The sequence below is a fragment of the Sciurus vulgaris genome (assembly GCF_902686455.1).
Source record: "Sciurus vulgaris genome assembly, chromosome: 3".
NCBI lineage: Eukaryota > Metazoa > Chordata > Mammalia > Rodentia > Sciuridae > Sciurus > Sciurus vulgaris.
The window spans coordinates 149,627,408-149,652,193 of NC_136463.1; the positions used below are offsets into that span (position 1 = coordinate 149,627,408).

Here is a 24,786-nt window from a genome sequence, read left to right on the forward strand (position 1 = left end):
TGTCATTGGGATTTTAATAGGAATTGCATTAAATATGTATAGCGCTTTTGGTAATGTGGCCATGTTGACAATGTTAATTTTGTCTACCCAAAAACATGGAAGAGTTCCATCTTCTAAGGTCTTCTTCAGTTTCTTTCTTTAGAGTTCTGTAGGTTTCATTGTAGAGGTCTTTTACCCCCTTTTTTGGGATTGATTCTCAAATATTTTATTCTTTTTAAGACTATTGTGAATGGGGTAATTTTCCTAATTTCTCTTTCAGCTTTTTCATCATTGGTGTGTAGGAACACAATTGATTTATGGATGTTAATATTATGTCCTGCTACTTTGATGAATTCATTTATGAGTTCTAGTTGCTTTCTAGTGGAGTTTTTTGGGTCTTCTAATTGTAGGATTTTCTTGTTGGTAAATAGGGATAGTTTGAGTTCTTCTTTTCCTATTGGTATCCCTCTAATTTATTCCTTTTGCCTAATTGCTCTGACTAGCATTTCAAGGACTACGTTGAATAGAAGTGATGAAACAGGGCATCCTTGTCTTAGTCCAGTTTTTAGAAGGAACACTTTCAGTTTTTTCCGCATTTACAATGATGTTGGCCTTGGGTTTAGCATAGAGAGCTTTTATAATGTTGAGGTATTTTCCTACTATCCCAAGGATTAGTGTTTTGAACATGAATGGGTGCTATATTATGTCAAATGCTTTTTCTGCATCTATTGAGATAATCATGTGGTTCTTATCTTTAAATCTATTGATGTGTGAATTACATTTATTGATTTCCATATGTTGAGCCAAACTTGCATCCCTGGGAAGAACTCACTTGATTATGGGGCACTATCTTTTTAATGTTTTTTTTTAATACTTAATTTTCCAGAATTTTACTTAGAATTTTTGCATCTATGTTCATGAGAGTTTTGGTCTGAAGTTTTCTTTCTTTGATGTGTCTTTTGCCTGGCTTTGGTATCAGGGTGATACTAGCTTCATAGAATGAGTTTGGAAGAGTTCTCTCCTTTTCTATTTCATGGAATAATTTGAGGAGGATAGGTATTCTTCTTTGAAGGTCTGGTAGAACTCAGCTGAGAATCTATCTGGTCCTGAGATTTTCTTAGTTCTTGGCTTTTGATGGCATCTTCTATTTCATTGTTTGAAATGATCTATTTAAATTGATTCAGTTTGGATAGGTCATATGTCTATAGAAATTTGTCAATGTCTTCAAGATTTTCTATTTTATTGGAGTATAAATTTCAGAATAGTTTCTAATTATCCTCTGTATTTCAGTAGTGTTCATGGTGACTTTTTTTCATTATGAATTTTGTTTTTGGTTTTTTGCCTGTTTCTCTTGGTTAGCTTGGCTAAGGGTTTTTCAATTCTGGTTTTCAAAAACACAATTTTTTGTTTTGTTGATTTTTTTTTTTGAAATTTTTTTGTTTCATTTTCATTGATTTTGGCTCAAATTTTAATTGTTTGCTACATTCTTCTGCTTTTAATGTTGATTTGTTCTTTTTCTAGAGCTTTGAACTATAATATTTATAGGTTATTTATTTGGTGACGTTCTATTCTTTTAATGAATAAGTTCAGTGCATTGAAATTTTCTCTTAGAAGTGCCTTCATCGTGTCCCAGAGTTTTTGATTTATTGTATCACTCTTCTCATTTATTTTTTTATTTAATCCCTGATTATTTTATGTATCCATTGGTCATTCAGTATAGTATTATTTAGTCTCCAGGTGTTAGATAACTTCTATTTTTTATTTTATCATTAGTTCCTAATTTTATTTCATTATAATGTGATAGAAAACAAGGTATTATCTCTATTTTTTTTTGTATTTGCTAAGAGTTGTTTTGTAGCCTAGGATCCATGGTCTGTTTTAGAGAAGGATCCATGTGCTGCTGAGAAGAAAATGTATTCACTCTTTGATGGATGAAATATTCTATATATGTCTGTTAAGTCTAAATTGTTAATTGTATATTTTAGTTCTGTAGCTCCGTTATTCAATTTTTGTTCAGGGATCTATCCAGTGATAAGAAGGGCATGTTAAAGTCACCCAGTATTATTTTGTTGTGGTCTATTTGATTCTTGAAATTGAGAAGGATTTGTTTGATGTATGTAGATGCTCCATTGTTTGGGCCATAAATATTTATAGTTGTTTTGTCTTATTGATTTATAATTCCCTTAAGCAGTATGAAATGACCTTCTTTGTCCCTTCTGATTAACTTTGCTTGAAGTCCACTTGGTCCGATATGAGAATAGAAACCCCTGCTTGTTCATGAGATCTATCTGAATGATGCCTTCCCAGCCTTTCACCTTCAGTCTGTGAATGTCCTTGCCCATGAGGAGAGGCTCTTGGAGACAGCATATTGTTGGGTCTTGTTTTTTAATCCAATCTGCTCGTCTATCTTTTGACTGATGAGTTTAGGCCATTTACATTCAATGTTATTATTGAGAAATGATTTTTACTCCATGTCATTTTGGTTTATTTCTGGGCTTTTAATTTGAATTAGTTTCTCTTTGATTGACTCTCTAGTGTAGTTCCTCCCTTTGCTGGTTTTCACTTTACATCTTTCTTTTCTTTTTAATTATTATTTATTTATTTTAATTAAAAATCATAAATTTACATAGGGCAATATTGCTTGATTCATTCTGTTTTTTTCCCTTCCCCTCACCCCTCCCACCCTTCTTTTCCCTCTATACAGTCCTTCCTTTCTCCATTCTTACCACCCTCCTTATCCCTAACCCTAAACCTAACCCTAACCCTAACGCTAACACCTCCTACCCCCCCTTATATGTCCTCATCTGCTTATCAGTGAGATCATTCGTCCTTTAGTTATTTGAGATTGGCTTATCTCACTTAGCATGATACTCTCCAATTTCATCCATTTGCCTACAAATGCCATAATTTTATCATTCTTCATGGCAGAGTAATATTCCATTTTTTATATATATATATATAAAATTTTCAATTTTTGTTCAGGGATCTATCCAGTGATAAGAAGGGCATGTTAAAGTCACCCAGTATTATTTATACATACATACATACACAGTTTCTTTATCCATTCATCAATTGAAGGGCATCTAGGTTGGTTCTACAATCTGACTATGGTGAATTGAGCAGCAATGAACATTGATGTGGCTGTATCTCTGTAGTGTGCTGATTTTAAGTCGTTTGGGTATAGGCCAAGGAATGGGATAGCTGGGTCAAATGGTGGTTCCATTCCAACCTTTCTGAGGAATCTCCATACTGCTTTCCAGAGTGGCTGCACTAATTTGCAACACTACCAGCAATGTATGAGTGTACCTTTTCCCCCACATCCTCGCCAACACCTATTGTTGCTTGTGTTCTTGATAATCGCCATTCGAATTGGGGTGAGGTGAAATATTAGGGTAGTTTTGATTTGCATTTCTCTTATTACTAGAGATGTTGAACATTTTTTCATATATCTGTTGATTGCTTGTACATCTTCTTTGGTGAAGTTTCCATTTCCTTAGCCCATTTGTTGATTAGATTATTTGTATTCTTGGAGTAGAGTTTTTTGAGTTCTTTATAGATTCTGGAAATTAGTGCTCTATCTGAAGTATGATTGGCAAACATATTCTCCCACTCTGTAGGCTCTCTCTTCACATTACTGATAGTTTCCTTTGCTGAGAGAAAGCTTTTTAGTTTGAATCTATCCCAGTTGTTGATTCTAGTTTTTATTTCTTGTGCTATGGGAGTCATGTTAAGGAAGTCTGATCCTAAGCCAACAAGTTGAAGGTTTGGACCTACTTTTTCTTCTATAAGATGCAGGGTCTTTGGTCTGATTCCAAGGTCCTTGATCCATTTTGAGTTGAGTTTTGTGCAGGGTGAGAGATAGGGGTTTAGTTTCATTCTGTTGCACATGGTTTTCCAGTTTTCCCAGCACCATTTGTTGAAGAGGCTATCTTTTCTCCATTGCATATTTTTGGCACCTTTGTCTAGTATGAGAAAATTGTATTTATTTGGGTTTGTGTCCGTGTCCTCTATTCTGTACCATTGATCTACCTGTCTATTTTGGTGCCAATACCATGCCGTTTTTGTTACTATTGCTTTGTAATAGAGTTGAAGGTCTGATATTGCGATACCCCCTGCTTCGCTCTTTCTGCTGAGGATTGCTTTAGCTATTCTGGGTTTCTTATTCTTCCAGATGAATTTCATTATTGCTTGCTGTATTTCTGTAAGGTACATCATTGGGATTTTAATTGGAATTGCATTGAATCTGTATAGCACTTTAGGTAGTATGGCCATTTTGACAATATTAATTCTGCCTATCCAAGAACATGGGAGATCTTTCCATCTTCTAAGGTTTTCTTTAATTTCTTTCTTTAGTTTTCTGTAGTTCTCATTGTAGAGGTCTTTCACCTCTTTTGTGAGATTGGTTTCCAAGTATTTTATTTTTTTTTTGATGCTATTGTGAATGGGGTAGTTTTCCTAATTTCTCTTTCTGAAGATTCATCACTTACGTATAAAAATGCATTGGATTTATGAGCATTGATCTTGTAACCTGCTACTTTACTGAATTCACTTATGAGTTCTAAGAGTTTTCTGGTGGAATTTCCAGATTCCTCTAAATATATAATCATGTCATCAGCGAACAGGGATAGTTTGAGTTCCTCTTTTCCAATTCGTATCCCTTTAATTTCTTTGGTTTGTCTAATTGCTCTGGCTAGAGTCTCAAGAACAATGTTGAATAGAAGTGGTGAAAGAGAGCATCCCTGCCTTATTCCAATTTTTAAGGGGAATGCTTTCAGTTTTTCACCATTTAGAATGATATTGGCCATGGACTTAGCGTAGATGGCCTTTACTATGTTAAGGAATGTTCCCACTACCCCAATTTTCTCTAGTGTTTTGAGCATGAAGGGATGCTGTATTTTATTGATAGCTTTTTCTGCATCTATTGAAATAATCATGTGATTCTTAACTTTTAGTCTGTTGATATGGTGAATGACATTTATTGATTTCCGGATGTTGAACCAACCTTGCCTCCCTGGGATAAAACCCACTTGATCGTGGTGTACTATCTTTTTAATATATTTTTGTATGCGATTTGCTAAAATTTTGTTGAGAATTTTTGTGTTAATGTTCATTAAGGATACTGGTTTGAAAATTTCTTTCCTTGATGTGTCTCTGTCTGGTTTAGGTATCAGGGTGATATTGGCTTCATAGAATGAGTTTGGGAGGGTTCCCTCCTCTTCTATTTCATGGAATACTTTGAGAAGTATTGGAATGAGCTCTTCTTTAAAGGTTTTGTAGAACTCGGCTGAGAACCCATCTGGTCCCGGACTTTTCTTTGTTGGTAGGCTTTTGTTGACCTCTTCTGTTTCATTGCTTGAAATTGATTTATTTAAGTTGTGTATGTCCTCGTTCAGTTTAGGCAATTCATATGTCTCTAGAAACTTGTTGATGTCTTCAAGGTTTTCTGTTTTGTTGGAGTATAGATTTTCAAAATAGCTTCTAATTATGTTTTGTATTTCACTCGTGTCTGTTGTGATATTTCCTTGTTCATTCCGAATTCTAGTAATTTGAGTTTTCTCCCTCTTTCTCTTTGTTAGCGTGACTAAGGGTTTATCAATTTTGTTTATTTTTTCAAAGAACCAACTATTTATTTTGTTAATTTTTCTGATTGTTTCTTTCGTTTCAATTTCGTTGATTTTGGCTCTGATTTTAACTATTTCCTGTCTTCTACTACTTTTGGTGTTGGTCTGCTCTTCTTTTTCTAGGGCTTTGAGCTGTAATGTTAAGTCGTTTATTTGTTGATTTCTACTTCTTTTGTTGAATGCGCCCCATGAAATAAATCTTCCTCTTTGTACTGCTTTCATAGCATCCCAGAGATTTTGATATGATGTGTCTTTGTTCTCATTTACTTCTAAGAACATTCAGGGTTATTATTGTGATATGATTTGTATTCCTAGTCATATGACTCATTTTTGTTTTTGACATGATTTGGTTTCTCCTTTATTTGGCTATTCCTTTAGGCTAGTTCTTCCCGTTGCTGATTTGCATCTTGTTTTTCATCTCTTCCTCATGGAATATTTTGCTGAGAATGTTCTGCAATGCTGGCTTTCTTTTTGTAAATTCCTTTAGCTTTTGTTTAGTATGGAAGGATCTTATTTCATCGTCAAATCTGAAAGTAAGTTTTGCTGGGTATAAGATTCTTGGTTGGCATCCGTTTTCTTTCAGAGCTTGAAAAATGTTGTTCCAGGCCCTTCTAGCTTTTAGAGTCTGGATTGAAAAATCTGCTGATATTCTTATTGGTTTCCCCCTGAATGTAATTTGATTCTTTTCTCTCGCGGCCTTTAAAATTCTGTCTTTATTTTGTATGTTAGGTATTTTCGTAATAAAGTGCCTTGGTGTGGGTCTATTGTAATTTTGTATATTTGGAGTCCTGTAAGCCTCTTGTACTTGGTTTTCCATTTCATTCTTCAGATTTGGGAAATTTTCTGATATTATTTCATTGAATAGATTGTTCATTCCTTTGGTGTGTTTTTCTGTGCCTTCCTCAATCCCAATAAGTCTTAAATTTGGCCTTTTCATGATATCCCATAGTTCTTGTAGATTATGTTCATGATTTCTTACCATCTTTTCTGTTTGGTCAACTTTGTTTTCAAGATTAAATAGTTTGTCTTCAATATCTGAGGTTCTGTCTTCCAGGTGTTCTATCCTATTGGTTATGCTTTCTATGGAGTTTTTAGCTTGGTTTATTGTTTCCTTCATTTCAAGGATTTCTGTTTGTTTTTTTTTTCAATATCTCTAACCCTTTATTGAAATGATCTCCTGCTTCCCGTATTTGCTCCTTTAACTGTTTATTGGTGCGTTCATTTAATGCCTGCATTTGCTCTTTCATCTCCTCATTTGCTTCCCTGATTGTTTTAATTATGTACATTCTGAACTCCCTTTCTGACATTTCTTCTGCTGTGCTGTCATTGGGTTTTATTGATATAGTATCTAGGTTTGTTTGGGACATTTTCTTCCCTTGTTTTCTCATATTGGTCAGATGTCAGTGGGACTTTGTGATATTGCAGAATTCTTCTATTGGCTTATAGTGTCCCTGTAGATTTCCAGTGTATCACCTTCCTGCCTTCAGTAGCCTGAAGTCTTGGAGAAACTTGATAATGCAGTGCTTCCAAGGAAAGCTGCCCCTGGCCCGCTACTGGTTCCAGGACTTGGAGTTGGCTCTGTGTGGGAAGGCTCTCACTGGGGGGCCTGCTCCGAGAAGCTAGCCTGGAAAGGCGCTTCCTGCCGGAGGGAGATGGGCTGCTTGGGGAAGTCCCTGGCTGCTCTGTCCTTGTCCCTGAAGCAACCTGTGGACAGGAACTCGCCACGCTGGCTCAGGGACTTGGAGCTTGGTTCTGTGCAGAAAGGCTCTCACTGGGGGGCCTGCTCCGAGAAGCTAGCCTGGAAAGGCGCTTCCCGCCGGAGGGGGCCAGGCTGCTTGGGGAAGTCCCTGGCTGCCCTGTCCTGGTCCCTGAAGCAACCTGTGGGCAGGAACTCGCTGCGCTGGTTCAGGAACTTGAAGCTTGGTTCTGTGCAGAAAGACTCTCACTGAGGGGGCCTGCTCTGAGATGCTGGAGAATCTGGCCCTTGGGAGGAGCCCACCGCTGGAGTGTGCAAGGCTGTCTGGGGAAAACTCTAGCTGCTGTGCCCTACTCTAATAAGCCGCTTGAATCCTGGCCTACCGCCCAGGCAGAGCTTCACCGGGTTGGGGAGACTCACCCTGTGGCTCTATTTTAGTCCGAGTCTCTCAATGCCTCCCTTTCTTGAATCCTGGGTTCTGGAGCAACTGGAGATGCAGTGACCTTCTAGTCCGCCATCTTCTTCGCCCCGTGGAAAAAGCCTGCGGCTGGGGGGTGCGGTGGGGCAGGTCCGCCTGGAGAAGTCTCTGGCTGCCTTGCCCTGGTCCCAGAGGCTGCTTGCGGGTCGGAGGTCTCCACTGGCTTGGGGACTTGTGGCTGGCTCTGTGTAGAAAGGCTCTCACTGGGCGGTCTGCTCTGAGAAGCTAGCCTGGAATGGCGCTTCCCGCCGGAGGGGGCCAGGCTGCTTGGGGAAGTCCCTGGCTACCCTGTCCTGGTCCCTGAAGCAACTTGCAGGCAGGAACTCGCCGTGCTGGTTCAGGGACTTGAAGCTTGGTTCTGTGCAGAAAGACTCTCACTGGGGGGCCTGCTCCAAGATGCTGGAGAATCTGGCCCCATGGGAGGAGCCCACCACCGGAGTGCGCAGGGCTGCCTGGGGAAGACTCTAGCTGCCCTGCCCTACTCTAATAGGCTGCCCGAATCTGAGCCTGCTGCCCGGGCAGAGCTTCACCAGGTGGGGGAGACTCACACCGTGGCTCTATTTTAGTCTAAGTCTCTCAATGCCTCCGCTTCTTGAATCCTGGGTTTTGGAGTGACTGGAGATGCAGTCACCCTCTGGTCTGCCATCTTGGATTGCACCCATTTTTCTTTTCTTAATGCAGGTTTTTTAGTGGTGAATTCTTTTAACTCTTCTTCATCATGAAGGTTTTTTATTTCATCATCAATTCTGAAGTTTAATTTTGCTGGGTATAGTATTGGTTGGCATCCACTTTCTTTCAGAGCTTGGTATATGTTATTCCAAGACCTCATAGCTTTGAGGTCCTGAGTTTAGAAATCAGCTGCGATCTGGATTGGTTTCCTTCTAAATGTGACCTGTTTTTCTCTGGCAGTCTTTAAAATTCTATCCTTATTTTGTATGTTAGGCATTTTCATAATTATATGCCTTGGTGTGGGTCTTTTGTAATCTTGTATATTTAGGGTCCTGCATGCCTCTTGTATCTGATTTTCCATTTCATTCATTAGAATTGGAAATTTTTCGGACAGTATTTCATTGAGAAGATTGTGCATTCCTTTGGTTTGTATCTCTGAGCCTTCATCTCTCCTAATAAATCTTAATTTTGGTCTTTTTAGGTTATCCCATATTTCCTTAAATTTCTGTTCATGGTCTCTTAACATCTTCTCTCCTCAACTTTATTTTCAAGATTATATATTTTGTCTTCATTGCCTAAAGAAAGACAGTAATCTAGTCTGCTGGTGATGTTCAGCTGCAATTGATATCAGTAGTATGTATGAGTGCCACAATAGTCTAGACTTCAGTCATTCTTGAAAGTAGTTGTATGACTATGGAATGGATGTATGCTTATAAAGATACGTGTCTTCAGGCCCCAGAGAGTTGACTACCAATGACACTGAGGTTTATAACAGCAGCTTCTGTAGTTTTAGTGGTGCAGGCTGTAGATATAATTGTCCTTAGTTCCCACAGGGCAAGCACAGGTGACACCAAGTGTTGTGGCACTAATAGTCACAGTCCTGGAGCCACAGAATATGAACAGAACCTTTCTCAAGTTCTTCAGAATGAATGCAGGAGATGTCAGGACCTATGATATTAGTAGCCACAAATTCTGGAATTATGGGATGGGTTGATATCCTCTTCAAGTCTCCTTGGATGAGCACAGGGGATGCCACGGTCTGTGGCACCAACAACCATGGACTTGAATTTGGGGGCACAAAGGAGAACTTCCCATGGTCCTATGCTGCAGTCCCAGTTGGGGGACTTGTGGCACTTACAGTTACTTTTCTGGAGCTGAGGGTCGTGGATGGGACCTTCTCCAAGTCCTAAAGAAATCCTATGGTCATAAATTGTAGAGGAAACCCTCTCTAGTTTTCATGTGATTATACAGGTGATGTTGGGGCTTGAGTCACTGCTCTCCACAATCTCAGAGGCTCAGGAGGTGGAAGAAAGCCTTCTTAGGTCCCATAGAGCAAATGCAAGTGGTGCCAGGTCTTGTGGCTCTGTTATTTATGGTCTTGGTGTTATAGGACATTAATGGGACTGTCCCCAATTTATGTGGAGTGAGTGCTGGTAAATCTGTGGCTTGTGGTATTTGTTGCCATGATTCTAGAGCTATATCGCATGGATCCAGATCCTGTGGGACAGGCACATGTAGTGCCAGAGTTTTGTACTAGCTGTCATAGTCCCAAGTTATTAAACTGAGGAAAAGAGTTTCCCAAGTTCTTTGGGGTGAATGTGAGTGGAGCTAGAGCTTGTGACTTTGGCAGCCATTGGTTATAAAGCTATGGGACACTGAGGGATCTGTCCTCTGCCCTGGGAGGCACACATCAGCCCAAGAAATTGTCAGGGAACCAGCTACTGGCCTCTAAGACAGAATGTTACCAGCTTGAATTCTGGGGGTTTGGGAGGACCCTATATGAAATTCTTTCTTTGGAGCAGAACAGTTGATCTGAGACCAGCTAGCTCCCCAAACTGTGAGGATTGTAATTCTCTTGTAGTTAGGACTGTTGGTCTGCTGTTATGATGGTGGTTGCTGGTACTTTTCTGGAAATGTGAGAATCCCCCACACCATCTCTCCCAACTCCCACCCCTGGCCAGAGAGCCCAGGTCAAAGTTGCAATTTACTTTTTCCTTTCCTTAGATTTTCTCTCTGACACTGTACTGTTTAGGTTCTCATCACTTCCATTCTGATTTCTAGAATTCTCCCTAGTCAGTCCTAGAAATTATTTTTTCCTTTCTTGTCTTGATTCCCTGTGGCAATTGTTAGCAGGGCACCTCTATTCACCTATCTTGGATCCTTCCAAGGTACCCTTTTCTATTTTCTTAAAAATTAATTTGGTTGTTTCTAGAGTCTGCAATAATGAATAAGGCTTCTATGAATATTCACATATGCATATATATTCTTATTTCTCTTAAGTAAATATCAAGAGTTAGATTTTGGATTCTTTCAAACTATATGTTTAATACAATAGGAAAATACTCAACTGTCTTTCCAAGGATCTATGTAGTCTCGCATCCCCACAAGGAATTTATGAGTTCCAGATTCTCTACATTCTCACCAACACATGATATTTTCAGTTCATGGATTAATGTATTATCATCATAATTGTAATTTGTGTTTTTCCAATAACTAATAATAGTATCTTTTCATATGCTTATTTGACATTACAAATTGGAACATCTATGCAAACAATTTTTTTTAATTTGTTTTCTTACTGAATTTTCTGAGATTTAACACATATTTTCATATTCTTAAAAACATTCTTGCTATTTGTATATATGCAAATTTTTATCAGATATGTCATATTTTCTTTTATTTCTTTTGAAGAGCAGCAGTTTTAAATTTGATGAATTACCAATTTTTAAAATTTTATGGACTGTTCTTTAAAAATTTTTTTTTAGTTTTAGATGGACACAATAGTTTTATTTTATTTATGTTTTTAATGTGGTACTGGGACTTGAACCCAGTGCCTCAAACGTACTAGGCCAGTGCTCTGCTACTGAGCCACAACCGTAGCCCTGGACCATATTTTTTTAATATCATATCTAAGAAACTTTTGCCTGTCCTAAGATGACCAAGATATTATTCATTTTTCTCTAGAAGTCCTACAGTTTTAGGTTTTATATTATTAGACCTATTATTCATTTTTGCTTAATTTTTGCATATCATATAAGGTATAGTTCAAGGTTCATTTTAATTTCAGATGGATAGCTCCTTGTTCTAGTATCTTTTAAAAATGTATCAGTTGATGGGCATTCAGGTTGTTCCCATTTTTGAGATATTAATAATTCTATGGACATTCATGTTCAATTTTTCATAACCCATATTTTCAATTGTCTTAGGACTGCTGGGAGTGGAACTGCTAAGTCATGAGGTGACTTTATTTATCATTTTGAGAAATATTTGCCTAATTCAAGGTCATAAAGATTTTAATACTGGTTTTTTTTTTTAATTTAAAATATTTTTTTTAGTTTTACTTATTACATTTGGGTCTGTGATTTGGGGTTTATTTTATGTATGGTATGAGAGAGTACATAATTTCCCCTCTGGATATTCATTTGTCTAGCACCATCCACAGAAAAGATCATTCTTTCTATTGGATTGTCTTGGCTCCCTTGTCAAAATCAATTAATCACAGATGTATGACTTCATTCTTGGACTTCCAGTTTTCTCATATTGTCCTTTCTTATGTCAGTACCATACAGTATCAGTTACTGGAGTTTTGTAGGAATTTTAGACATCACAATATGCAAATCTTCTAATTTCGTTTTTTCAAGATTGTTTTGGCTGTTCTGTTTCCTTGCATTTCCATATCAATTTTAGGATCAGCTTTCCTGTGCCAGGTGTGGTGGAGCACACTTGTAATCCCAGTGATTTGAGAGGCTAAGGCAGGAGGATCACAAGTTTGAGACCAGCCTCAGCACCATGGTGAAGGAAGCCCTTAGAAACTTAGCAAGACCCTGTTTCAAAATTTAAAAATGTTGGGGATGTGTCTCAGTGATAAAGCACCCCTGAGTTCAATCCACATTTAAAAAAAAAAAGGCAGTTGGAATCATTGATTGTGTAGGTCAATTTGGGAACTATTCCAGTCTTAATACAGAATGTCGTATATTCGTGTATTTTCTAGATCGAAGAAAATACGGGTAGTTTTACTTTTTTCCTTCAAATTTTGCTGCTTTGTTTCCTTATCTTGTGTAATTGCCTTGGCTAGAACCTCCAGTGCAGTGTTGAATAGAAATGGTTTAAAGCAGACATCCTTGTCTTGTTCCTGATGTTAGGGGAAACTTTTAGCTCATTACTGTTAAATATCATGCTAGCCATATGATTTCTTTTTTTGTAAACGCCCTTTATGAAAATGAGGAAATCCTTTCTATTCTAAGTTCGTTGGGAATTTTTGCCATGAAAGTTTGCTGGATTTTGTCAAATAGTTTTTCTGAGTCCATTGAGATAATCTTGTGGGCTTTTTCTTTTTTTCTGTTACTATGGAATATTAAAACTTAAGGTTTGAGTCTTAAATGTCCTTGGAAAGTCATTTGCTAAAGGCTTGGTTTCATCTGACAGCACTGTTGAGATGTGGTGGAAACATTTGAAAATGGGGCCTAGTTGGAGGAAGACAGTCATGGGGTCATGACTGGGAAGTGTTTATTTTGTTCCTAGTCCCTTCCCACCACTTCTCTGCTTCCTGGCTGCCTCTAAGTGAGCAGCTTTGCTCCACCCATGCTCCCTGCTGTGATGTCCTGCCTTATCACAGACCCAGAAACAATGGAGCCAAGTGAGCATGGATTGAAACCTCTCAAACTATGAGCCAAAATAGAGCTTTCCTCCTTAAAGTTGATTTCTGTCAGGTATTTTGTCACAATGACAAAAAACTGATGAATACACTTACATTCATTTTAAATTCTTAGCTTACATTAATGAACCTTAGATAAACTTCATGATGAATAAGGCTATTTATATCTTGTTGAATTTGGCTTTCTAGAATTTTGTTGAGATTTTTTTTGCCTCTGTATTCATAAGGATTTTGTTTTGTGGCTTGCTTTTCTTTTGTTATGTCTGTGGTTTTGTTTCAAAATAATATTGGCCTCCTAAAATGATTTGATAAGTGCACTTTTCTGTTTTTGTAACAGTTTATGAGTGGTTGGTGTTAATTCTTCAATTATTTTGTAGCATTTCGCATTGAAAACCATCTGGTTCTGAGCTTTTCTTTGTGGGGAGATTTTTTTTGTTGTCCTATTTTACATTATTGCTGATTTAGCATCTTATAGTTCAGATTTTTCTTTTTCTTTGGCCAGTTTTGATAGATTACATCTTTCTAAGAATTTTTCTATTTCATCTAGGCTGCCTAACTTGTTGGCATGCAGTTGTTTGGAATAGTCCTTTATTATTATTATTTTTTTTATTCTGTAGTAATGTCCTTTTTCTTACTGCTAATTTTAGTAATTTGTGTCTTCTCTTTTTCTTCTTTGTTAACCTAGCCATTTGCTTCTGGTTTTATTTACTTATTGATTTTCTATTCTTTATGCTCTAATCTTTATTATTTGCATCCTTCTGTCTGCTTTAGGTTAACTTGTTCTTTTTTTCTAGTTCCTTAAGATAGATTAGGTTATTGATTTGAGAAGTACTCCTTTTTCAAAAATATAGACGTTTATAGCTATCAACTTCCTTCTCTGTACTGCTTTTAGCTGCATACCAGGAATTTTGGTATATTGTTTTCATTTATCTCAAATTATTCTTTAATCCCTTGAGATTTCTTTTTTAACCTTTTGGTTCTTTAGAAATGTGTTTAATTTCCTTGTACATCTGAATTTCCCAGATTTCCCTGTTTTATTGATTTCAGTTTTATTCCATTGTGGTTTGAGAAAATACTTTGCATCATTTTAGTTCTTTTAAATTTATTGAGAGTTACTTTATGAAGACTATTCCATGAGAACTTTTTTAAAAAATGTGTCACTCTGCTCTTGGAGGATTTTTCTCTAGATGTCTTGTTAGATCTATTTGGTTTATAGTGTTAAACAAGTTTTCTATTTCCTCATTGATCTCATCGATCTTCTATCTCATAGTTTTATCAGTTATTCAAAGTGAGATATTGAAGTTTCCAACTATATTTAAGTAAGTTATTTCTCCCTTCAACTCTGTCATTTTGGGCTTCATGTATTTTTGGACTCTGTTGCTAAATGAATATATTTTATAAGTATCCTGGATGGGAGTATATTTTTTCAATATACTCATTTCTCTCACCAATTTTTAATCTTAATGTTTAATACTAGTGTAGTCATTTCAGTATTTTTAAATTATTGTTTACATGGTGTGTACTTTCCACTGAGCTACATCCCCAGCTCTCTATTTCTGACCTTCCATATTAATGCTTTTTATTACTTTTTCCTGCTTTATTGCACCAGCTGTGGCCTCCTTATAATGCTGAATAGAAATAGTGAGAGCAGAGATACTTGCCTTTTTCCCAATCTTGGCAGGGGGAGGTGTAGTTAGTCTTTCACCTTTAAGAATGATTAACTGTAGGATTTTTGTAGGTACATTTTATCAGGTAGAAGTGATTGCTTCATTTCTACTTTGCTAATATTGAAATCATGAATCAGTGTTTAATTTTTTTGAAATGTTTATTCTATATTGAGATGGTCATATGGTTTTTCTTCTACTGACATGGTGAATTATATTGATAGTGAATATAAAACTAACTTTACCAGGATAAACACTTAGGTCTTATATCCTTTTTGAATATTGCTGGATTCATTTTATTTATATTTCATCAAGGATTTTTGCATCTATATTCATAAACTTGAATTAATCTTTAAGCAAATACCAAGTACCACAAGGACTTCCACTTGTAATAAAGGTAAGCTGTATCATTTGGAGTAATCCTCCTACTGAAGACAACTAGTAAAGCAGAAAGAATTGAAAAGAAAAGAAAAACAAATTGTTTAAAATATCATAGAGCTATCAGACTGACTTATTAAATCTCCACACTTAGAGGCAGGGGAGCATTCGCACAAGCTACTTGAACATTCACACAAGTTACAACAGTCATTTTAGAAATAAGATGATATTTATGGGTATGGAATAAATAGTTTTTTTTCTCCTATTTTTCAAAGGCAGACATAAATGCATTAAACCAAAATCTGCAGACATTAGTAGAAGAAAATAAGCACCTGGCAGATCAAATGGCTTCCCTGGAAATTCAGCGAGTCACTTCTGAATACCATGGGGTGGGTATAAAAAGGTCAGTCTAAGTTAGAAAATAATGACTAATGAGTTTTTTAAAAATCAGAAGTCAGAAGATAGGTTTTCTATGGTGTGTGTGTTTGTGTGTATTAGTAATTATCATAAGTCCTAAATTACAGGATAAATATGGCAAAGTTAGCTACAGTTTTCAAACAATAAAAGATTTTAAGAAAATAAGAATTTAAGGCAGTTACTAAATGACTACCTACACAGATGATCTATAATCTAAAAAACACAAATATATCTGATGTTTTAAAATATTTTCTCTCATAAATCATGCTTGTATTTTCCCCTGTCAATTTCCTCCATTAGGCAATCAGTAATATGTCTGTTTTCTAAAAGATGTTTGATGATGTCAGTTAATTATAAATAAGTGGTAGAATTCTTAAAACATCTCTAAGTAGAGGGAATTTAAAGAAATGATCATTCTGTTAAGAAGTTAATAATTTTCCTTATAATAATTTTTGTGCTTTTGAATACTTGAAAAGGAATTAGTTGTTGCTTTTATAACATGCAAATCATTTTTGAAAATTTCATAGAAAGCCCTGATGTGAGTCTCTTGTATGAACTAAATTTTAAGACTGTTATAAACTGCTGATTATTTCAACTAAGAATAATTTATTTAAACTAAGTAAATCATCTTATATTCTCATGGATTTTAAGCCTAGTTTTCAATTTTGGCTGTGACCTTAAGTATGATCTTTAAGCTCTCAGAGCCTCAGTTTCTTATTCTGTCAAAATGAGGATGATAATATTACTGTGAAGTGGTTTGTGGATTAAGTAAGCTAATACATGTAATGCATGTAGCTGAACCTAATGTGTCTTGAACTGTCCCAGGGTAAAAAGCCTTAAGTGCCTAATGGAATAACAAGATCCTCAGCTATAATTTCTGGGATGATCTCAGACCAACCTCCCTGACCCAGGATTCGAGGTTCAACAATGTCTCTTTCTTGTTGGCCAGGCTTCAGCTGGGTTTATGTAGCCATCTGGTTTTGGTGCGTCTGGAAGACAACATCTCAGTCTGCCTGATTCTTCCCTGACCTTGCTGCCAGTGAGCAGGCCTATGGTCATACCTTACTATTAGTGTTTTTGACAGATCCTGCCAGTGATTTAGTCAAAATTGCTTCTTGCCTGCTGATCACAGTTCTTGATTAAGGTTTCCCAATAATCGCTCACACCTCAATTCTGGCTTGCAAAGACAAGAAGTTTCTCTGAATAAGCCAACCCAGAAGTGTTTCAATTGGTTTTATGAGTCTGAGGAAGAAATTTGAAATTTCGGGATTTATTTTTTTAATTTAGCAATATCATTAAACCTATTGCCATCTAATACTGGCATTGAATTTTTGTTCCATGAGCATTAAAACTTGAAATTCTTAATAAGAGAATTTCTTCTAATATAACCCCTTATTGATTTTTGGAGATAACACATTCAAGTGTTTGTTGTATGTATAACATCACAGACTTGAATTCAGGCAGACCTAGTTGCAACCCATTCAGTTTTTGGGCAGGTTCTTAACCTCTAATGATCTTCAATGCAGAGAAGGTTAGAATAATAACCACACTGATTAGAAACTGACCTCTTTATGCATCTACTTTCACTCTCTTCTAATGCACAAACAGAAGCTACTCACCTTAATATTCCCTTATTTTAGCGTAATTCCTAATACATATTAGGAAACATTGATCAAATAAAGTACAGAGATGACAAGGCCAGGCTTATAAGCATTACCCTCCATGAGGCCTAACATGCAATATTATCCTTTCTCCTTTTTCTCTCACATTTTCTAATATTTGGTTTGTTTTTTTTTTTTTTTTTTTCCATTTTGGCCATTAGTGATAATGCAATTTAAGTCTATTACCACAGGCAGTTAAGCAGGGAACCACAGTAAGAACAGATCCAAATGTAGGAAAGTTACTATTCCTGAGCTCAAGTTGAATGACCGTTCCCCACTTCTCTTTGGGGTTGTAAATATACATTTTTAAATAGTAGCACCCGATAAAAAGGCACTTTCCTGTGTAAATAGGACTTTAATGATTTGAAAATTAAACAATGAATTTAATGTTTTATTTTTTTAAAGGATAACAGTATAAACTTGTGCAAGTGTCAAAGTTGGTTCAATCTGCTGGGGCCTATGTCATATTTTCACTAAAATTCTTGCTTACGTTCTGCTTATAAAAGTACCTTTACCAGGATGCTAATATCTCACTCATTTTGTATATTCTTCCAACATCTTCTACTAATTTTTATAGTTCAAAAAATTATTTTAGAGCTGGGGGATGTGACTCTGGTAGAGCACTTGCCTGGCATGCATAAGATTTTAGATTTGATCCCAGCACCACAGAAAGAAAAAAGTATATATTTTTAGAAAGTGGTTTGTGGCTTACTCTTGTGTTAGTCAACTTTCTATCATTGTGACAAAATACTTGAGATAATCAACTTAAAGGAAAAAAGATTTATTTTGGTTCACCATTTTGTAGATTTTAGTCCGCAGTTAGTTGGCTTATTGCTTTTGGGCCTGTGGCAAGGCAGTACATCATGGCAGAAGAGTTGCTTACCTCTTCATAACTGGGAAGCAAAAAGAGACAGGAAGGGACCAGGGTCACAGTAATCCTTCAGTGGGCACTTCCCCAGTGACCTAACTTCCCTTCACTAACTCCCACCTCCTAAAGGTTCCACCACCTCCCATTAGTGCCACTAGTTGGTGACCAAGCCTTTAATACATGGGCCTTTGGGGAAGTATTCCAGATCATCCAAACCATAGCACTGTGGATCCTTGCCAACCTTCCTTTCATATCTTAAGATGATAATTCTATGATTGCTTCCCACTTTTCTAAGGAGTGATATCCTTGTGTTTCTGAATTGAAATGTATATTTTAAACATTGACATTTTTCTTTGTATGCTGTTTCTCCAATTTCTGTTTCACTCTCTATAGCAACCATCTTTGTATTATATTACCAAGGCTGTTTAAGCAAGGATTAGTCTCAGTTCTACTTTCTACAACTCAGAACCCAATGTGTTCACTCATATAAGTGGTTGCTAATATCCAGTCTCCCATTGATTGAAGTATAGGGTCTATTTAAATAATTTGTAAACAATAATTTAAGTAAATGCCTTAGCAAATGGTATAACAAGTCTTTTTGTTATGATATTTAAATAAGTGAATCTGTCAAATGTTGTCATATTTTTACTTTATATAGTTTTCACTTATTACATTAGCATTCTCTTCAGTGGCAAAAAGGGGAAATTATTATCTCTAAAATGTATTTAAAGATTAATGGAATTTCTTTATGCCTTTGCATAAAAGGGAATTTTATTGAGGGGGAAAAAAGTGCCATTGTTTAAAAAATTCCTGGACAGTTGTTATGGGAGACCCAGATCATCTACATTATTAGGAAAAAAAAAATTCTTTCCACATTCCAAGAAGATAAGTGATTTTTGAATGTTCAATATTTGTTATAGCAATCAGGGCTGAGGCTGTGGCTCAGTGGTAGAGTGCTCACCTAGCACACATGAGGCCCTGGATTCGATCCTCAGCACCACATAAAAATAAATAATTAAAGGTATTGTGTCCATCTTAAAAAAAAATACACACACACACACACACATATATAAAATATTATAGCAATCATATTTTAGGTTGACTCTAGTTCTTGTTTTTTTTTATATGCTGTATACTTTATAGCACATTGGGAAACCTTAATTTATAGAACTTGAAACTTTTAAATAATTAAGCTTTTATTGTATTTTATTGTAATTTTATTTTTATAGTATTATTGACCTCTCATAACTTATTTGTGACTGAAGAGTTGGTCAAAATATAATCCTAAACTCTAATGGTTCATTTATGGGAAGATTTTTGGATCATAGTTTCCAAAATAGAAAAATGGTACCATATATCTTCCATAAACAGAATGTTATATTATGATTAATTAATTTTATGATTTTATTGATAAATCTTCATTTCCCTAAGGTTATTTTGAAACCAACATTTGAGTAGTATAAATGCTTTTAGAAAAATACTTTTTGCCTTAGTGGGAGCAACACATAGTGTTTTCTTAAGAATCTTTGAAAAACAGTTATAGCAAGGTGCAGTGGCACACACCTGTAATCCCAGCAAGTGAGGAGGCTGAAGCAGGAGAATTACAAATTCTAGGCCAACCTGGGCAACTTAGTGAGACTGTCTTAAAATAAAAAATAAAAGGGACTAGGAGGGGCTTGGGAGATAGCTCAGTCTGCAGAGTGCTTGCCTTGCAAGCACAAGGCCCTGGGTTCGATCCCCAACACCGCAAAAAAAAAAAAAAGGACTGGGAATGTAGCTCAATGGTAGAGTACCCCTGGTGGTAGAGTACCTGCAACTATGGATATAACCATACCCTATCTGGCTTGGATCACAGATAGGGTATGTTATTATTATTATAATAATAATAACAAGAACAACAACAACAATGATGACAACAATGTACAAAGAACAACAAACTCTGAAATTCTTAAGGCTCTACACTTTATTTTTTTTAATTTTAAAATATTTTTAGTTGTAGATGGACACAATATCTTTATTTTATTTATTTTTACATGGTGTTGAGGATCAAACCCAGGGCCTCACACATGTGAGGCAAGCGCTCCACCGCTGAGCCACAGTCCTATCCTGGCTCTTCGCTTTAATTATCACTCTCCTATTATGTTGCTTGTTAGTACTGTGACCAGCTATCTAGAGAAACACTAAGAAGCAGCAGTAAAAAATAAATATGAATCTTAATCTTACTACTATAGAAGTAGTAAGGGTACTCATACTTTTTTTTAAGGAAAATGATTATTCCTTTCTATGCCAAGAGGTACTGATACCTGTGTTTGCATTATCAGCTTGCTGGGCAGAAAATGGAAAATGTCTTGGGAAAAATTACTGAGAGTAAAAATAAACTGGCCTATGAAAAGGGAAAACTCCAGGTATGAGATTTATTTTCATATTTTATCTGATTTTTAAAGATACTAATTCTCAGACTAAATATTGCTGGATTTTGAGAAGACCTAGCTCTATTTTCTAATTCTGTTGTCTTTGAACATCCCTGTTTTTTGCTTCCTTAATTAATACGCAGGTGACTTCTGTTCACATAATCATATAATGCTGAAGACTAAAATAGTGAAAATCGTTATAAATTCTGTGATTTGAAGACTTATTGTAGTTATTTTATGCCTCATCACTCATTGAGAATATAGAGATCCTACGCTTTCTTTGTTTTTATAAATTTTTATAAAACATTCCTAAAAAGAAATAACTCTGACAATTGGACCTCAGAGACAATAGAATAGACTTAAGTGAAAGTGATGGGACTATTCTTTTTCTGATTGTGAGTTTTGCCCCCATGGCACCCACAGGGCAAGAAGCTTGATACACTTGTGACTAAGCTGTCTTAAAGCCACTGTAATGGAAACACAGAAGTTCACGTCAATGGTTCTAAGCCAACAGCATCACCTAGGGAGAGTTTTAAATACTGAGATCTGGAACATGCATCATGTTTGCCATTTACTTTTAAATGCATCCTAGAAAAAAATAGATTGATGGATTGATAGAGAGAATGATAGATGGATAAATATGTGATAAGTAAAAAACAAAAACTAATGGTAGAATTTTGTTGGTGGACCAACGCATGCTCATAGTAAAATTCAGTCAAATTTTCTGTATGTTTAATTTTTTCTTAATAAAATGTAAGAATGAGAAATCCTCATGACTAGAATTCGAACCCAGAATAACTAAGTCAGAATCTTGGGGGCTAGTCCTAGACTCCAATACTTTTTAATGTTCCCCAGGTGATTCCAGTGTGCAAACATAGCAGAGGACTATGACTGAATATGAAGTGAACCCCAGTTAGGCTTGGCAACTGTAGAACTGACTTGATAGCAATATAACTAGAGGCTTGTCAAACATGTCAGCATTAACCCCATCCTGCCCTGCTTAAGGGGTTTACATTAGGGTTAGCAGACAAGATAAGACCCAGAAATGAAGGCTATCTGAAAGGCAGTGGATATAAACTATGCTTGTAGAATAATATCACTAGTCTAATAAAAGAGACTACTTGTCTACTGTTTATATGCTTTTGATTAATGTTTTAGAGGCTGTGATACCTTTAAGCATAATTGTTTACACCTGTATAACTTTCGGCCCTGGTGCTTTAAGCCTTAAACTGACATATTCTAAAAGCACTGACTTCATGACCTTAGGGAAAGTGCTATTGTTGCACATAACTAATGCAAAATAATTTAAGAGCTGTGAACTAAACATAGTCAAAACACTAGCTTGCTGTGCATTCTCTCTCAATTGCATTAAAAATATTGCATAGAATTTATATTATGTAAAAGAATACCTTTTCAGAATTGATTTGATAATGAAATAAATTATTTTAGGTGTTAATTTATACTGTGCTTCATATTCAAATATGCTTTGAATTTCATTTTCAGGGTTATATGGTATTCTGTTATTATAAATGTCACAAAATATTTAATCTTATGTTGATGGATATTTGGCTTGTTTCCAATTGCTTGCAAGTAATTTTACATGTCTCATGTACTCATATCTAAAAGAGTATCTAAGTTAGATATAATTCTTAGGAGAATTACTGGTCATATGGTATCTTAAATTTTACTGGATTGTGTCAAATTTCTCCTGAAGGTAGTTATGCCAATTTTAAAATTGGCGTATGTACCAGATATATTAAACAGGTTCACTTGAATTGCATGTGTTAACATGGATGAATCTCATACTAAATACTATTTAGAAATACATATCTAGTAAAAATTTTAAATTAAGAATGATAAACACCAAATCCACCAAATCCAACATAGTAATTAACTCTAGGATGGAAGGGGAGATTCGGTTAGAATGTGCTACAGAATTGGGTGTGTGTCTGTGTGTTGCGGGAGATACTGGGATCAAACCCAGGGCCTGGAGTTTGTCAAACAAGTGTTCTACCACTGAGCTACACACCTAACCCATAGGGTTTCAATCGATCTGGTAATGTTTTATTTTAATTTGAATGGTGGGTAGATGGGATATTATGATATATGTCTGAAAGATTTCCAACATTTTTAAAAATCATTTTTAAATGTGTCAATTTGAGTCCCTTAGCCTTGCAATAATCTGCCATTGGTTCCATCATTTGCACCAACCACCTGGATTCTAAGATGTTAGCAGACTGGCTCTGTAAGCGACTACAAATGTGAACTTAGAGATTAGATAATGGTTTTGTTTTATGTTTTTTCTTGAACTATAATATAATACTCAAAAGAACACAGGATACAGCCTGACGAATTTTTCACAAACTAAAGATCAGCATTCAGATTAAAAAACAGAACATTCCCAACATCCAGAACCTCCTTCCAATAACTATCCCCCACATGGGTAATTACCATCCTGATTTCAAACACCTAAGATTAGTTTTACCTGTACTTTCACTTTATATATACACAATACATACTTTTTAATGTCATGCGTCTTTAACCCAACATTTCAGTTGTGAGTTTCATTCTTATTTGTTGTGGTGGTTCTTTAGTTTGCATTGCTGGTTGCATGTTGTCCCATTATATGAATATTCGATAAGGGCCTTAAAAAGAAAAAAAAATATACTGTACTGAAATTATCAGTTTGTTGAATGTATTTTCATACTTCTAGTCAAAATATATAGCTTTGACCATTCCTGTTATTTAAACCCATTATGTAGGGTTTAATAAACCTACATTCACATTCCATATGTAGGCCTCCATATAAAAATACCAATGGGATGCTGGGACTTAATGGGTTAATGCGGAAGCTCATTTGAAACTATAAATAAGTTAGTGTTATAGGTGTGTCCTACTTTATTTTGAATTTACAATGTGTATTGAAGGAAAAAAACCTGGGAATTTTAATTGTATCACTTTAGAATATTTGTATTATAAAACAGACTAAAAGGAAAGTTCCTTTCCATTTCTTAATTATCTAATAGTTTCTGTAGTGTTAATATATTTAGTTTTATATATATAATTAGAACAGTTAAAACAATATGGTGATATGACCTTGACCTAAATTACTTCTATTCCTGAGACTGCACTGATAAGATAGTTCTAGGGATAGGGTTGTGGCTTGGTGGTAGAGCACTTGCCTAGCATGCGTGGGGCACTGGGTTTGATCTCAGCACCACATGAATAAATAAAATAAAGGTAGTTCTAGAAACTGCTTGGATTTTAATGATCACAGAAACACCAGACCTCTGAGAGGCAGCAGTATTTATTTGCTTCTGACCCATCCTTCTCTGTTTCTTCCCATTGCAAATGTCCTGAGTTAATTTTTGCCGAATGAGAGACTCCATATAAACATTAAAGTGCTTTATAAATAAGAACATGCTGTCTGCAGTTTCAAGGCATTTAATTGGGCACTCATGGCTCAAGTAGGGTGAATTATCTAATATTGGGGACTAGGACTTTGTATTACTTGAAGAGAGGTAAACAGTGGGCTGGGGTTGTGGCTCAGTGGCAGAGCACTTGCTTAGCACATGCAAGGCACTGGGTTTGATTCTCAGCACTGCATATAAATAAAATAAAGGTCCATTGCCAACTAACACACACACACACACACACACACACACACACACACACACATAAAAGAGAGGCAAATATTAAAGTCTTTTTAGTCAAACACAGCTCATTTTTCCTTGGGTTCTGTGGGCTAACAGCAGTTTATGTTTAAAATGAACATAATTATTGATCAGTACTAGGGATATCATTTTAATTCTGAACCTTAAGTGAAGACCATGATTAATTTTTACTAATGATTTAGAGAGCCACAGCACATTTTATACTGTTATACTGTGGGAAAAGATTGGCAGACACTGACAAAGGTGAAAGAAAGAAGGATCCTACTGATGAAATAAGAGATATTTCCTAAGCCAGACTCAGAAAGTCAAAGGTCAAATGCTTTCTCTTATATGTGGAAGCTCGTCTAAAACTGGGGAGAAGGTGGGGGGGGGGGTCGGTATTCCATCAAAATAAAAGATGAGGGGAGGTAGAAGAAGGGGAATGAGGAGGAGGAGAGGGACAGGATAAGGGAAACTTAGAATGTTTGAACCTAACTTACATTATATGAACTTACTACAGTGAATCATTGTATATGCTCAGAAGGTACTAATTTTTTAAAAAATATAAAATAGATCATCAATATACTAGATAAAGGAAACAGGGAGGGAAGAGAGGGAAGGTAAGTAAAATACTGAT

General features: G+C 35.9%; 1 protein-coding gene and 1 long non-coding RNA gene across 6 annotated transcripts in view; one reads left to right on the forward strand and one right to left on the reverse strand.

The window, feature by feature from the left end:
* The window catches only part of CCDC150 (coiled-coil domain containing 150), a 111,807-nt gene that overhangs the window by 59,419 nt on the left and 27,602 nt on the right, over positions 1-24,786 (forward strand). For all 5 annotated transcript variants that reach the window (XM_079132571.1, XM_079132573.1, XM_079132574.1 and 2 more), the window contains 2 exons: positions 15,415-15,528; positions 20,407-20,490. In XM_079132571.1, the coding sequence (XP_078988697.1) occupies positions 15,415-15,528; positions 20,407-20,490 (198 nt within the window). The remainder of the gene's footprint in view (positions 1-15,414; positions 15,529-20,406; positions 20,491-24,786) is intronic.
* The window catches only part of LOC306656968, a 33,485-nt gene continuing 26,713 nt past the window's right edge, over positions 18,015-24,786 (reverse strand). Inside the window, exons 2-3 of the long non-coding RNA XR_013762687.1 lie at positions 23,016-23,141; positions 18,015-18,110 (exon numbers count right to left, since the gene is read on the reverse strand). This is a non-coding gene — a long non-coding RNA (uncharacterized lncRNA). The remainder of the gene's footprint in view (positions 18,111-23,015; positions 23,142-24,786) is intronic.